Source organism: Daucus carota, chromosome 8 (genome assembly GCF_001625215.2).
Source record: "Daucus carota subsp. sativus chromosome 8, DH1 v3.0, whole genome shotgun sequence".
Lineage (NCBI taxonomy): Eukaryota > Viridiplantae > Streptophyta > Magnoliopsida > Apiales > Apiaceae > Daucus > Daucus carota.
The window spans coordinates 13,318,272-13,330,517 of NC_030388.2; the positions used below are offsets into that span (position 1 = coordinate 13,318,272).

General features: G+C 43.2%; 1 protein-coding gene across 1 annotated transcript; it reads left to right on the top strand.

Annotated features, from left to right (window-relative positions):
- Positions 1–843: 843 nt before the first annotated feature.
- LOC108198151 (uncharacterized) lies at positions 844–1,686 on the top strand. The gene has a single exon (XM_017365920.1). The coding sequence runs from the start codon at positions 844–846 to the stop codon at positions 1,684–1,686; it is 843 nt and encodes a 280-aa protein (XP_017221409.1).
- Positions 1,687–12,246: the final 10,560 nt, after the last annotated feature.

A 12,246-nucleotide genomic window follows, 5' to 3' on the forward strand; every position in this document is an offset into this window, starting at 1 on the left:
ATAGACCCACACCCGCTACTATAGCAACAGTGGCGGTCAAGGGCCTATATAAGGAACTCCCCAGCCAAAATAGAAGGTAAGTGCAATTTCTCTCAAGAAACTCTCTCTCTCTCAAAAACACACCATACTTTAGAGTGAAAACTCTCTGATTTTCCTAACTTGTCAAGCATAATCCGATCACTGATTATCACGCCGGAGGCGCTTCATGGGACACACCCCCGTGCGGCGTTGTTTTGCAGGTTAGGCCTTGACCAAAGTTTCCCGGAACAGTGTATTGGAGCCTTAGATGAGAAAAGGAGTTATCATTTGGCGCGCCAGGAAGGGGAACTTCTCCCTAAGAGAAACCTAGTCGCACCCCTCAAAAGGCAGGCAAATTTATGCAAACTCGGTCAGGGCTAATAGTAAGTCAGACCGGCAATATGGCAAACTCATCCTAACATGCAAAACCCCAACGTTCAAAACCCTGACCCTACTAACCCTAACGCTCAAATAGTTGACGAGGACGGGAACTTACAGGATTTGACTCCATCCGGGAACTCCATCCCGGACGGAGGGCCAAACGCCAACACTCTACCTCCTCCAATCGCCCGAAGAGGACCCATTGACCTAACGCGGTTCACACAGCAACAAATTGACATTATGCTCAAAGTAGCATCTGCTTTCCCCCAACCCAGGGGAGAAGCCCACGGGAACCACGAACCCCAAGACGAAGAAGAGCGAAGTGAGGCCGACAGCCAACCACATCCACAAAAATCTACAGCATCCAACCTCGGGCCATCACAAAATACCAACCACAAGAACCACGGTGGGCAGCAGCATCGACCCGGAACATGGAAGTAAAACATGAAAATCCGGGATCTGAAGAAAGAACTCGAAGCCAAACAAGCAGAATACGAAAAGGCCCGGGCTCGCCTCGAAAGCCGCCGCACGGAGGCCCGCAATGACACAGGGAGCGTCAACCCCTCAAATGCGGACATGCACAATACGCTCATGGCCCTAAAAAAGCGTCTCGAGGACGGCACCAGCGGAGAAGTCGGGGAATCCCCTTTCACGAAAAGGCTAGAGGACGAGACAAAGCAAAGGCACATCAAGCATCTCAACCTGAACTCCTTCGACAGAATGGGGGATCCCGAGGAGCACCTTAGCTACTTTAATCAACTTGCCCTACACTACGAGTACCGCGACCTCACCAAATGTCGCTTCTTCGCCGCTACCCTGAGGGGAAGCGCGCAGCGATGGTTTAGCCGTGTTCCGGCCAGAAGCATAGACACATGGGTAAATTTTAAGATAGCTTTCCTAAACAAATTCCGGGCCAACCAGCCACAGGAGGTACACACCTCCTACTTACAAACGATCGGACAAAGAGAGGGGGAATCACTACAAAGCTACATCGACCGCTTCAAGGAAGCGGTCAACAAGATCATCTGCGTAAACAAAATCGAAGCCCTAGTCCATCTGAAAAGGGGTTTGGACCCGTATGAGTGTGAAAAATACGTTGTTAAACTAATGGAGGTGCAACCCACGACCCTGGCCAAGGCATATGACCTAGCATCCCAAGCAGTCACAGAGGCGGAGTCCCTCGCCGTGTTGAAACGGGCGCGGACCCCGCCCTCCAGCAATCAGAAACACTACCCTCGTGAGCGACACGCCCCGTACCAAAAGCCCGTGGAGCAGATACAGGTTTAAACCACGCATGGTCCCGCCACCAACAAAAATAACAACATGTCCGTAAAAGACCGGCTGGGCCCCGCAATGAGTCTTTGCCCCGAGAAGCGCCCCGAACCAAATTGGATTAAATTTAGCATGACGCGGTCGGCCCTAATAAGAGACATAAAAAACAAGCCCTTCTACCAAGCACCGCCAGCCATGTGGACCAACCTGGAAGATCGAAACAAGGAGCGCCACTGTGAATACCATGAAACCCATGGACATTCTACTGATAGCTGCCTCGCGCTCAAGCACTTCTTAGAACGACAAGCTAAGGCGGGGAACCTCAACCGATACCTGCCCCGTGACTTACCACCACCACCGCTTCAGGACCACCGAGACGGCCGCAACGTGGTCAATCCCGTGTTCGGGGGCACCATCACACCACCTCCCCCGGGGGGTCCGTCAGTATACGCGATCGCCCAGGAAGAAATACACAGCCCCATATACTTCACACACGCAGACTACGAAGGTATCAACCCTGATCATAACGAAGCCTTGGTCGTATCCCTAGTAATAGCGGAAAACGAAGTAAAAAGGATACTGGTAGACAACGGCTCCTCCGCGGACATCTGCTTCCAACATACTTGGGATCGTCTACGCCTAAACAATGCGGTCCCAAAGCCATGCCTCGAAGAGACACCTTTGTACGGCTTTGGACACAACGCTTTGCCAATAGCAGGGGTGGCCCATCAACCCGTCACCTTCGGTTCAGCCCCTCACCAGATCACTAAAACGATAAAGTTCTACATAATCAACGCAGTCTCCTCCAGGGCCATCCCCTCGACATCACACCTGAAAATGAAGTTCCCAACCCCTACAGGAATAGGAGAAATTAAAGGACCTCTACAGGAATGGTCGCGACGCAACCATGACTTTAGCTTCTTCTGCACGCTTTCGCAGCTCGGCAAAGGTACGCTCCGCGGCGTCCTCCTTGCCCTCCCAAAACAACCTTTGAGTTTCCAACTTCTTATCCACTTGACCTCTTCGGTCCGCAAGCACCTGCCAATCAGCCTTGAGAGTCTCCATTTATTGGGAAAGTTGTTTCTTTTGGTCCTCGACCGCATGGCAGTTTTCCACCAAGGTCTTCTTTTGACCTTCAAGCTCAGCAACTTGTTTCCGCAACGCTATATTGTCTTGGCGGAACAACTCCCCTCGGGTGCTTAAGGCCAAATCATAACCTCGGGCCTGAAACAACCATCAAACAATCTATTACAACCAACATACATAGAATAAACACTAAGTACAAAATAACGATACAACGCATGCATACCTTTCTATGGTGAAGCTCAGAGCGGCGTAACAACTTTTTCCATCCCAGCCCATCCAACTTCTCAAAATCATCTTCAGTTAGGCCGACCTGCCCGGGTGGCCCAGCTCCGAACAGATTGCCCCGTCCAACGCGGAGGGCATCTTCGGGTCCCAACTCATCCTCAGTCCCGGACGCATCTCCAGCACTAACACCCGTCATCAAATCCACATTTCCACGACGCTTCACGTGATGCCCAATCTGAGCACTCAGAGTCAACTTCCTCCCACTTCCAGCACTGCGGACCCGCTTCTTTCGCCGTGAAGGCTCAGGGGTCTGTCCCTCTGTTGGTGGATTCTCAAGCCTCAACACGGTCGTAGAAGCACCAGCATCGCCACCTTCAATCTCTTCACCACCACGGGACATTCCCGCGTCCACAGTCTCTCCACCAGCATGCACACTTACCTCAGTTTCACCTTCTCCATCCTCCCAATCAAGTTCAACCACAGCATTACGGTCGCCACCTCCGCCTTCCTCACTGTCGGCAATTTCATGAATCACAGGACTTCTCCCGGGCTCTTCCTCATCTCCTTCAGCATCACCAAATACATCTTGGTTTTCAACTTCCTCACTTAACACATTTTCACCCTGCTCATTTGCAGGCTCCTCTTCATTCCTCAATTGTAGAACCCGGCCCCGAGATGCAGTTCCAGACGATGACGCTCCAATGGCCGCAGCCACAGCTCGCTCTGGGATAACCCTAGCCGTTCTGGACGCGGCACGGCCCGCCCGGCTCTGTGACTGCGCGCGTCGCCTTGTCTGCGACCGCGGCCTTCACCATCACCTCGAGCCACCCCCTATATCTCGGCGGGTTCCTTTTTAGCAAATCAGTCAGAAATGTTACTTCCGCCTCCTCGGTCATGCCCTCCAGGGTCGGCAACTCCGTTAATCGCGGATCCAAGACTGTGACAAGTAGACAACACACGACAATATAACAAATTTAGAAATCCACACAAACAAAAGCACTTACTCCAAATTTAGCAAACAGAGAACTTACGCAAATATAGTTGCAGCCTCCCATTCTCGAAGAAATCACTTTTGGTCCAAGTATGCTTCAGGGCCTTGGTGATACCAACCAATATTTCCACGTCTACCGCGGACAGATGCTCTCACGGTGCATGGTAACTTTTCTCTACCTTCAGCACCATGGTTGGCATCCACGCCAGTTCTCCTCCCAAAACCACCATAAACTCGTACTGCCAGTCCGTCATGCTGTTCGGGAAATCGAAAGCAGTATAGTCACCAAGTGCTTTCCCAATCACGCTACTCTTGTTCGCAAAAGGCAACTCCACCAACGGCTTGCCGGTGCTCGTTTTAGTATTAAACAAATGGAAAAATGCCTTCAGAGTTGGTTGTTTCCCCAAAGCAGTACAGCTTGCTATAAACCAATTGATTGCATTGGGCGTTATCTGCGAGATTGAGCACTTAAAGTGCACACAGACGACATTCCACATAAAGCGGTGCATCAGAAACCTCAGTCCCGCTTTCAGTTGCTCTAAGGTGACGCAAATAGACCCGCCACCACCACGGTGATGCAACCTCTCCTCATCACGGGCGGGTCGCCAGCTATATTCCTCCCCAAACCTAAACAGCTTAGCCATGTAAGGTCCATACTCGGTCGCATTGAAAGTACTCTTCCTCCGGACATGTTCACAGTTTACCAACTCTTGCTCCACATTGGCATTATTGATCTCAACCGGACGAATTTTACCAGCCCGGTACAAGCTGCTCTGATCTTCAAAGAAGCGATAGTGCAAATCCTTGGGCGGAAGCGGGATCGTAAATCACGGATAATCCCGCCATCTCCCAGAAAGATTGATCAACGGCCTGGCCTCCCGAGTAACGGGATCATAATAATCTTCACCAGCCATAGCGGTAACTTCTTCTTCGGTCCCGGGATGAATAGGTTCTAGACGAATCTCCCTGCTCGCACAAGTCATCAATCACCTGCAATACAGCCACATAAACATATGATCAGCACACAACTAGTCTACGTCCCGTGACCCTAATTGATACACACAAAAACACAAACACATTGCGAGGAAAAACCCTTTGTCACCCGCGACCCCCACACAAACAAATTATCAAACACCTACAGTACAAACACGTGCGCCGCTGCAAATCACAAACCTTAAACTTTAACCTAACCCTAACAGTGCACAACCCAAGACAACAATCCCGAGGTCACTAAACCGCCCTCAAAACGCAGACGCCACTGCAAGAACAACACCACGCCGGCGGAATCATCACGCACACCACCACAAATCAACACAACAAGCAATATACACACTCACACAGTCGGAAAAGCAAGAACACAAGCCACAACAACATATCTGACCACACTCCGGCGAGATAACACGACTGAGCAACTCAGACACAACATTACACAAATAAGCGCACAAGAGACAGTAAGAAAGAAAGCAACAATGACTAGAAAGCAAAACATACGAAGCACACGAGACACAGAAAAAGCGAAAATGAAGAAATAAAGCAGGCAACAACCAAACGGCACTCCGGCCGCACTTACTTGTTGTCGGAATAATAACTAGACGGCAAACTCCTTCTTCACCGATCGAACTCTCGCAAGTCGCAGATGAAAAAGCAGAGCTCTCACGAAAAATAAGCTTAAGACAGATATACTTGGAACCAGTTTTAAGACATACATATATACTCCCACAATTACCAAGAGATGCATTAACTGCATGGCCACGTGCGCACCCACGATTGGCTCAAAAAACGCACCTATACACCCACCTCTCCTCAAAAGGCGCAACAACCGTATTTCATCCCTAAAAAAACCCCAGCTTTGAAACTAGTGTCTTTTCGCTTGCCCACATTAACAAATACATATACGCCACTCTACTTATCAAATCTTACCCACAAAATTCTCGCATTCAATTTTATTCTTCATTTATTACCCCAATTTATTATCAGTAATGAATTGGTCGCAGACAAAAAGAATAAATGCGAGAAAGCGAAAAGCCAGCGGGAAGCAACATAGTCAATATATATATATATTAAAAACTTTTATTACAAGCGGGTGCAGACTTAGTCCGCGACAAAAGAGCCTATCTAAAGCTGAGCCCTCAAATCCGCAATGCGGTCCCGAACATCAGCCAAACGCTCCCGGAGCTCTTCCCTCTCCTCCCGGGCTGCCTCCAGCCGCTCCGCCACCGTAGCCTCCGGCGCAGGTTCTGACCGATCGATGGGCACATACCAACGCCCGTTGATCTGCACCGCTGCCCGTCCGCGTCCCGGGACGAGGAGCCGCTCATACACTTCCTCAAGAAGGTCATCGTACGGATGACCATCCTCCAGCATATCGGCCAACCTCCTAGCGAAAGGATCAGTTGGCAAATCATTGAACATGGTCAATAGCTCCACCCTCCTCATCCACCGCATCTGTGTCCCATAACTGCCACTAGACACAGAACTCCCATTACTCACAGAAGCAGAAGAGTTGTCCGACATGATCACTCAACTTACAGAGAAGAAACGATTATAAAGCTCGAAATAGGAAGAAAAATGAAAGCACGAGAAAGTAAGAATGAAATACAAAAATGAGCCTCCTCAGGCTTTATATAGCCCAAGCTATAACCCCTGCAATAAAAGCAAGCAGCCGTTCCCGAGACGGTCAAGTTTCCTTTGCACGTTTCCTAGGCCAAACACCGTTCACACGCGCCTGGAAAACCAGCAGTCAACAGTCTCCTCAGTGAATGTCCGTGCTTCGCATTTAATGCACACAGACATGCACACAGCCGGAGTTCCCCACAAACTTCATAGTCAAACTTTAAATTATTCAAAATCCCACCATTTTATTCAAACATTTTCATTTTTCTTCAAAATATTTCTATCCCTCATTATTGGCCGCTTCCAATACTTGGGGGGTACATTTTCATTGTTACTTCAAAATATTTCTATCCCTCATTATTGGCCGCGTCCAATACTTGGGGGGGCACATTTTCATTTTACATCAAAATATTTCTATCCCTCATTATTGGCCGCGTCCAATACTTGGGGGGCACATTTTCATTTTACATCAAAATATTTCTATCCCTCAAGATTGGTCGCGTACAATACTTGGGGGGCACATTTTCATTTTACATCAAAATATTTCTATCCCTCGTTATTGGCCGCGTCCAATACTTGGGGGGCACATTTTTATTTTACATCAAAATATTTCTATCCCTCATTATTGGCCGCGTCCAATACTTGGGGGGCACATTTTCATTTTACTTCAAAATATTTCTATCCCTCATTATTGGCCGCGTCCAATACTTGGGGGGCACATTTTCATTTTACATCAAAATATTTCTATCCCTCATTATTGGCCGCGTCCAATACTTGGGGGGCACATTTTCATTTTACTTCAAAATATCTCTCTCCCTCATTATTGGCCGCGTCCAATATTTGGGGGGCACATTTTCATTTTACTTCAAAATTCTTTATCTCCTTCATTTTTGGGCCGCGACCAATAATATTATATTTTAATAGAATTCAACTACCAATTTAGATATTATATAAACCTCAGATCAAGGTTAAGAAATTCTATAATTGTCTATTGTACAAAATAAAGACGAAAATTATAGAAAAATAAAAGGATAAATTTAATTTGAGAAGGATGTCGGAGTGAACAAGTCAATTGAAACTTTAATACTTAAAAAATAATGCATTATAGAGGACAATCATCGAAGATAAAGTTCTCCTCTCAAATGATATCTTTATCTTAAATTGTAGTGAGTTAAAGTTATTTAGATGCAGGTAGATAAAGTTTGAGATGGATCTTAGCCGAACAAGTCGATTGAAATTTTAATACCGAAAAATGATGCATTTCATCTTTAAATTAGACTTTATCTTATTAGGAAAGTTGAATTGTTTGAAGTCATTGATTCCAGATTGATATAAACATACATCACATTATTAAAATTAACATAATGCTAATAATCAAATCCAAACCTAACGTTAGTAAATAGAAAAAATCTGAACATAACATTAGTGAGTAAAAGAAAAAAAATTATAGTTGAGTGGTAGGCTTCTAAAGACACAATAAGTTAGGTAACGAAAAAACTAATTTCGCGTCTAATAATATAAGTTATATTATTATTAAAAAATTCACCAGAAAAAACATCTAAAAGAAGCATGTTTTTTAGTGTATTGTGAATATAAATTTAATAAGAATATAAGATATTTAGGTAAACGAAGTAGAGCTTGATTCAATAATTAACAATACCCAAGAGGATTAAAAGGATATAGCCCATGAAATATAATATCCCCTAAAGCTGTAATTCGAGTCAGGCGGCTCGCGAGCTCGCCCGGCTCGAACTCGTTTAAGTGGGCTCGACTCGACTCGTTAAACAAGCCGAGTTCGGGCAAAGGTTTCAGCTCGTTTAATTAAACGAGCCGGCTCGACTTGACTCGTGAAATTAAACGAGCCGAGTTCGAGTAGAGGTTTGGGCTCGATTAAGTGTAAAATTATACGAGGTGGCTCACTCGACTCGTTAAAACCAGCTCGTTTAGCTAAACGAGCCAGCTCGTTTAGCTAAACGAGCCAGCTCGACTCGTGAAATTAACCGAGTCGAGTTCGGGCAAAGATTTAGGCTCGATTAGTTAATCGAGCCGGTTCGGCTCGACTCGATTAAACTTGGCTCGAATTAGGTTTGGCTCAAAACTCGCCTGATTCGGCTCGAATTACAGCCCTACAGTATCCCCGTAATTTAGTAGATCTTTTAACTTGTTTTTATCTATAAATTAGTGTTCATGTTAAAATATAGGATACAGGGTATTATATTCTACTCAAATATGCTCAAATATATGATCATATTATTTTTAGCCCGTCAAAATCTGAGTCCCGGGATAATTTTATTTGGATATAAACCAATCCCGGGTATTTTAGATCTGGATCTGAACCGAATATGATCCAATATCATATTTTTTATTCTTTAACCGGGTAGTTTATGATCCACCGAATGAGCCAGATATTATCCGCTAACATTAAATATCATTATCATTTCAATGATTCAAATAATTATCATTTAGTATAAGTAAATATAATCTTATAAATATAATAATTTTAAATTAAAACTTATGATTATACGTAGGTATAAATAATTTATTATATATATATGAAAATAATAATCAAAATCACAATGAATAAATCATATCTTATGAAGATTTAAACTTAAATAGGATATTAAAATTTTATAAAACGATGACTATTTATTTACAAATATAATAGATTAAAAATATAATATGATAAGAGTTCGAATCGAATACGAACCATGTATCATATTCGAGTATTCAGGTAGAATCATATTACGTAAAATTACATGAGACCTAATCTAAGTGAGTATATGAATGCTCATATTCATGATCATATATTATTTAAATTTAATTTTTTCACTAGATTTGTATCGTTTTAAAAACAAATAAAAACTATGTATCATATTTTTGAGCGGTTATAAGTTGAGACACCGAATAGTCTGCATTGACAACATACTTTAATAAACATATGTAAAAGTTGTTAGCAAATGAGAAAATGGAGGTGTTGCAATGAATTGATCAAAAAACATATACCCGGATCTCCACTCAACAACTTGTATTATTCATAGACACGGCATGCGGATGGTTAAACTTGTGGACCAAGAATCATCCGTCTCACATAACAAAGGCCAATACCACTTTCATTAGGGCCGACAATTTCAGACACGATCCGATGACCTGACACGAATTCGACCTGTAAAATACGAATTCGGGTCAGGGTATTTCGGGTTCGGGTCGATTTCGAATCGATCCAAAATTGACCCGAAAAAATCGGGTCATTTTCGGGTCGAGTTCGGGTAACCCGAAATCAACCCGCTATATGAAAGTCTTTCATATAGCAACGTGAGAAAAGACAGTGAAACTTTCTTTATATCCCTTTTATGATGTGCCAATGAATTCAAAGCTATCTTCGACTCTTCGTACTCCAAGACCATATAAAATTCAAATAAAATTTATTAGATCTATAAAATATTGTGTGTTAATGATATTAATATTTTAGATTATTAATAAATAAAATATATCATTTTAAGGTAATAATAAATGATATTTAATATTCTTACAAATTTCTGACAAACCTGTACAATTTTGACAAATATAGCTAATATAGGGTTGGTTATATTTATTGACAAGAAAAATATTAAATTGAAATATATAATTCTTATCCAATGTCAATAAAAATTTGAAGAATACTTTAAAAAATATATATTAAGTCAAAAATATTAATCACAAAATTTTATATAAATTAGTCAATAAAATATTTGTGACACATATTTTTCATACAAGGATATTACCTTACCTAATTAGAGATGCAAAATTGATCAGCAAAATATTACGTTTTAAAATTTTATATTTAAAATATACATAGTTTATATAGTAATAAAGGTGATGCTCAAAGTTGTAGTAATTATCGTGGTATTAAGCTGCTTAGTCATATGATGAAACTTTGGGAACGAGTTATTGAGTGCAGGATTCGAAGAATTGTTATCATTTCAGTGAATCAATTTGGATTTATGCCTGGGAGGTCAACCATTGAGGTGAATTATCTCGATGTCTTATGGAGAAATATCGAGAGCGTCGTAAGGATCTTCATATGGTATTTATAGATCTTGAAAAGGCTTATGATAGTGTACTACGGGTCGTTCTTTGGAGATGTTTAGCAGCGCGAGGAGTTCCGGCGGTGTATATTCAGACCATACAGGATATGTATTCAGCAGTGGGGACGTGTGTTAGGACACCTGTTGGGGATATCCAGTATTTTCCAGTTGAGGTGGGTCTTCATCAAGGTTCGGTATTAAGCCCTTTGCTTTTTTTAATTGTTTTGGATGGGATTACCCGTGACATTCAAGCTCCGGTTCCTTGGTGTATGCTTTTTGCTGATGATATTGTGTTAATCGCCGAGTCTCGAAGTGAGGTTAATGTGAAATTTGAACAATGGCGTATAGCATTGGAGGGTTATGGATTGCGTCTAAGCCGTTCTAAGACTGAGTATCTCTGGGCCAATTTTAGTGAGGAGATTCATGAGACAGATGTTGCTGTATGTATTGCGGAGGCCCGTGTACCACAAACTAATACCTTTAAATACTTGGGTTCTATCATTCAGAGTAATGGCGATATTTCTGCGGATGTTACACATCGTATTTCGACAGGATGGCTTCGTTGGCGGGCTTCTACAGGTGTGTTGTGTGATAAGAGTGTACTTTTGAAGTTGAAGGGTAAATTCTATCGTGTAGCAATCAGACTGTCATTATTATATGGTTCTGAGTGTTGGCCATTGAGAAAGGCTCAGGAACGTAGGATGGAGACAGCGGAAATGCGTATGTTGCATTGGATCTGTGGTAACACCATGACAGATCATATACCGAATGATACTTTTCGACGTCTTTTAGGTGTTGAGTCTATCTCTAAGAAAATAAGGGAGGGACGTTTACGTTGGTATGGACATGTTCGGCGTAAATGTAACTCAGCATCGGTTCGGAGTATTGAGATGTATTAGTAAATGACTGAATAGTAAAATGTGTGCATGTGCTGTAAAACTGTGTGTGAGCTGTACTGCTGCTTAGTATATAAGCAGTTGACTGTAACAAACTCTATTCACTTCTCTGTTATGTAAATATTCTGTTTTCTTCCTCCATCACTTTCTCTCTCTCTCTCTCCTCTTTCTCTCTCTACTGTAACTCCATAGCTGATATGTAGACTCCATAGCTAGAAGCTTCCTAAACACTAGTAGATCACAATCTATTAACTCGATACGGAGAGTAGAACACATATCGGTTCGGGGCAAGAGAAAGCGGGATCGGCCTCGTCGGACATGGGCTGATCAATTAAGTTTGGACATGGGAGCCTTAAATCTCACGGGTGATATGACATTAGATAAGAATGATTGGAGACGGCGTATTAGAGTAGTTGAGACTAGGTCTCGTGGCTCACAGAGATTATGAGGGTTATGGTGTTATGTTTTAAGGGATGAGTTCAGCTCAGTCATTACCAGATGCATTCGTGCCAATCAAAACTGTTTGGGTAAGTCCCATGTGAAGAAGGCCATGGGCTAAGGTATTATATTCTTATTATAGCACACACTGTTTTATTTGTTGTGCACTAAGCCGGGGGTCTTCACGGAAACAACCTCTCTACTTTAAGGGTAGGGGTATGGTTGCGTACATCTTATCCTCCTCAGACCCTGCTCTAAGCGG

Coding starts and splice junctions, on each gene's coding strand:
- LOC108198151 (XM_017365920.1), top strand. CDS start 844: ATGAAAATCCGGGATCTGAAGAAAGAACTCGAAGCCAAACAAGCAGAA.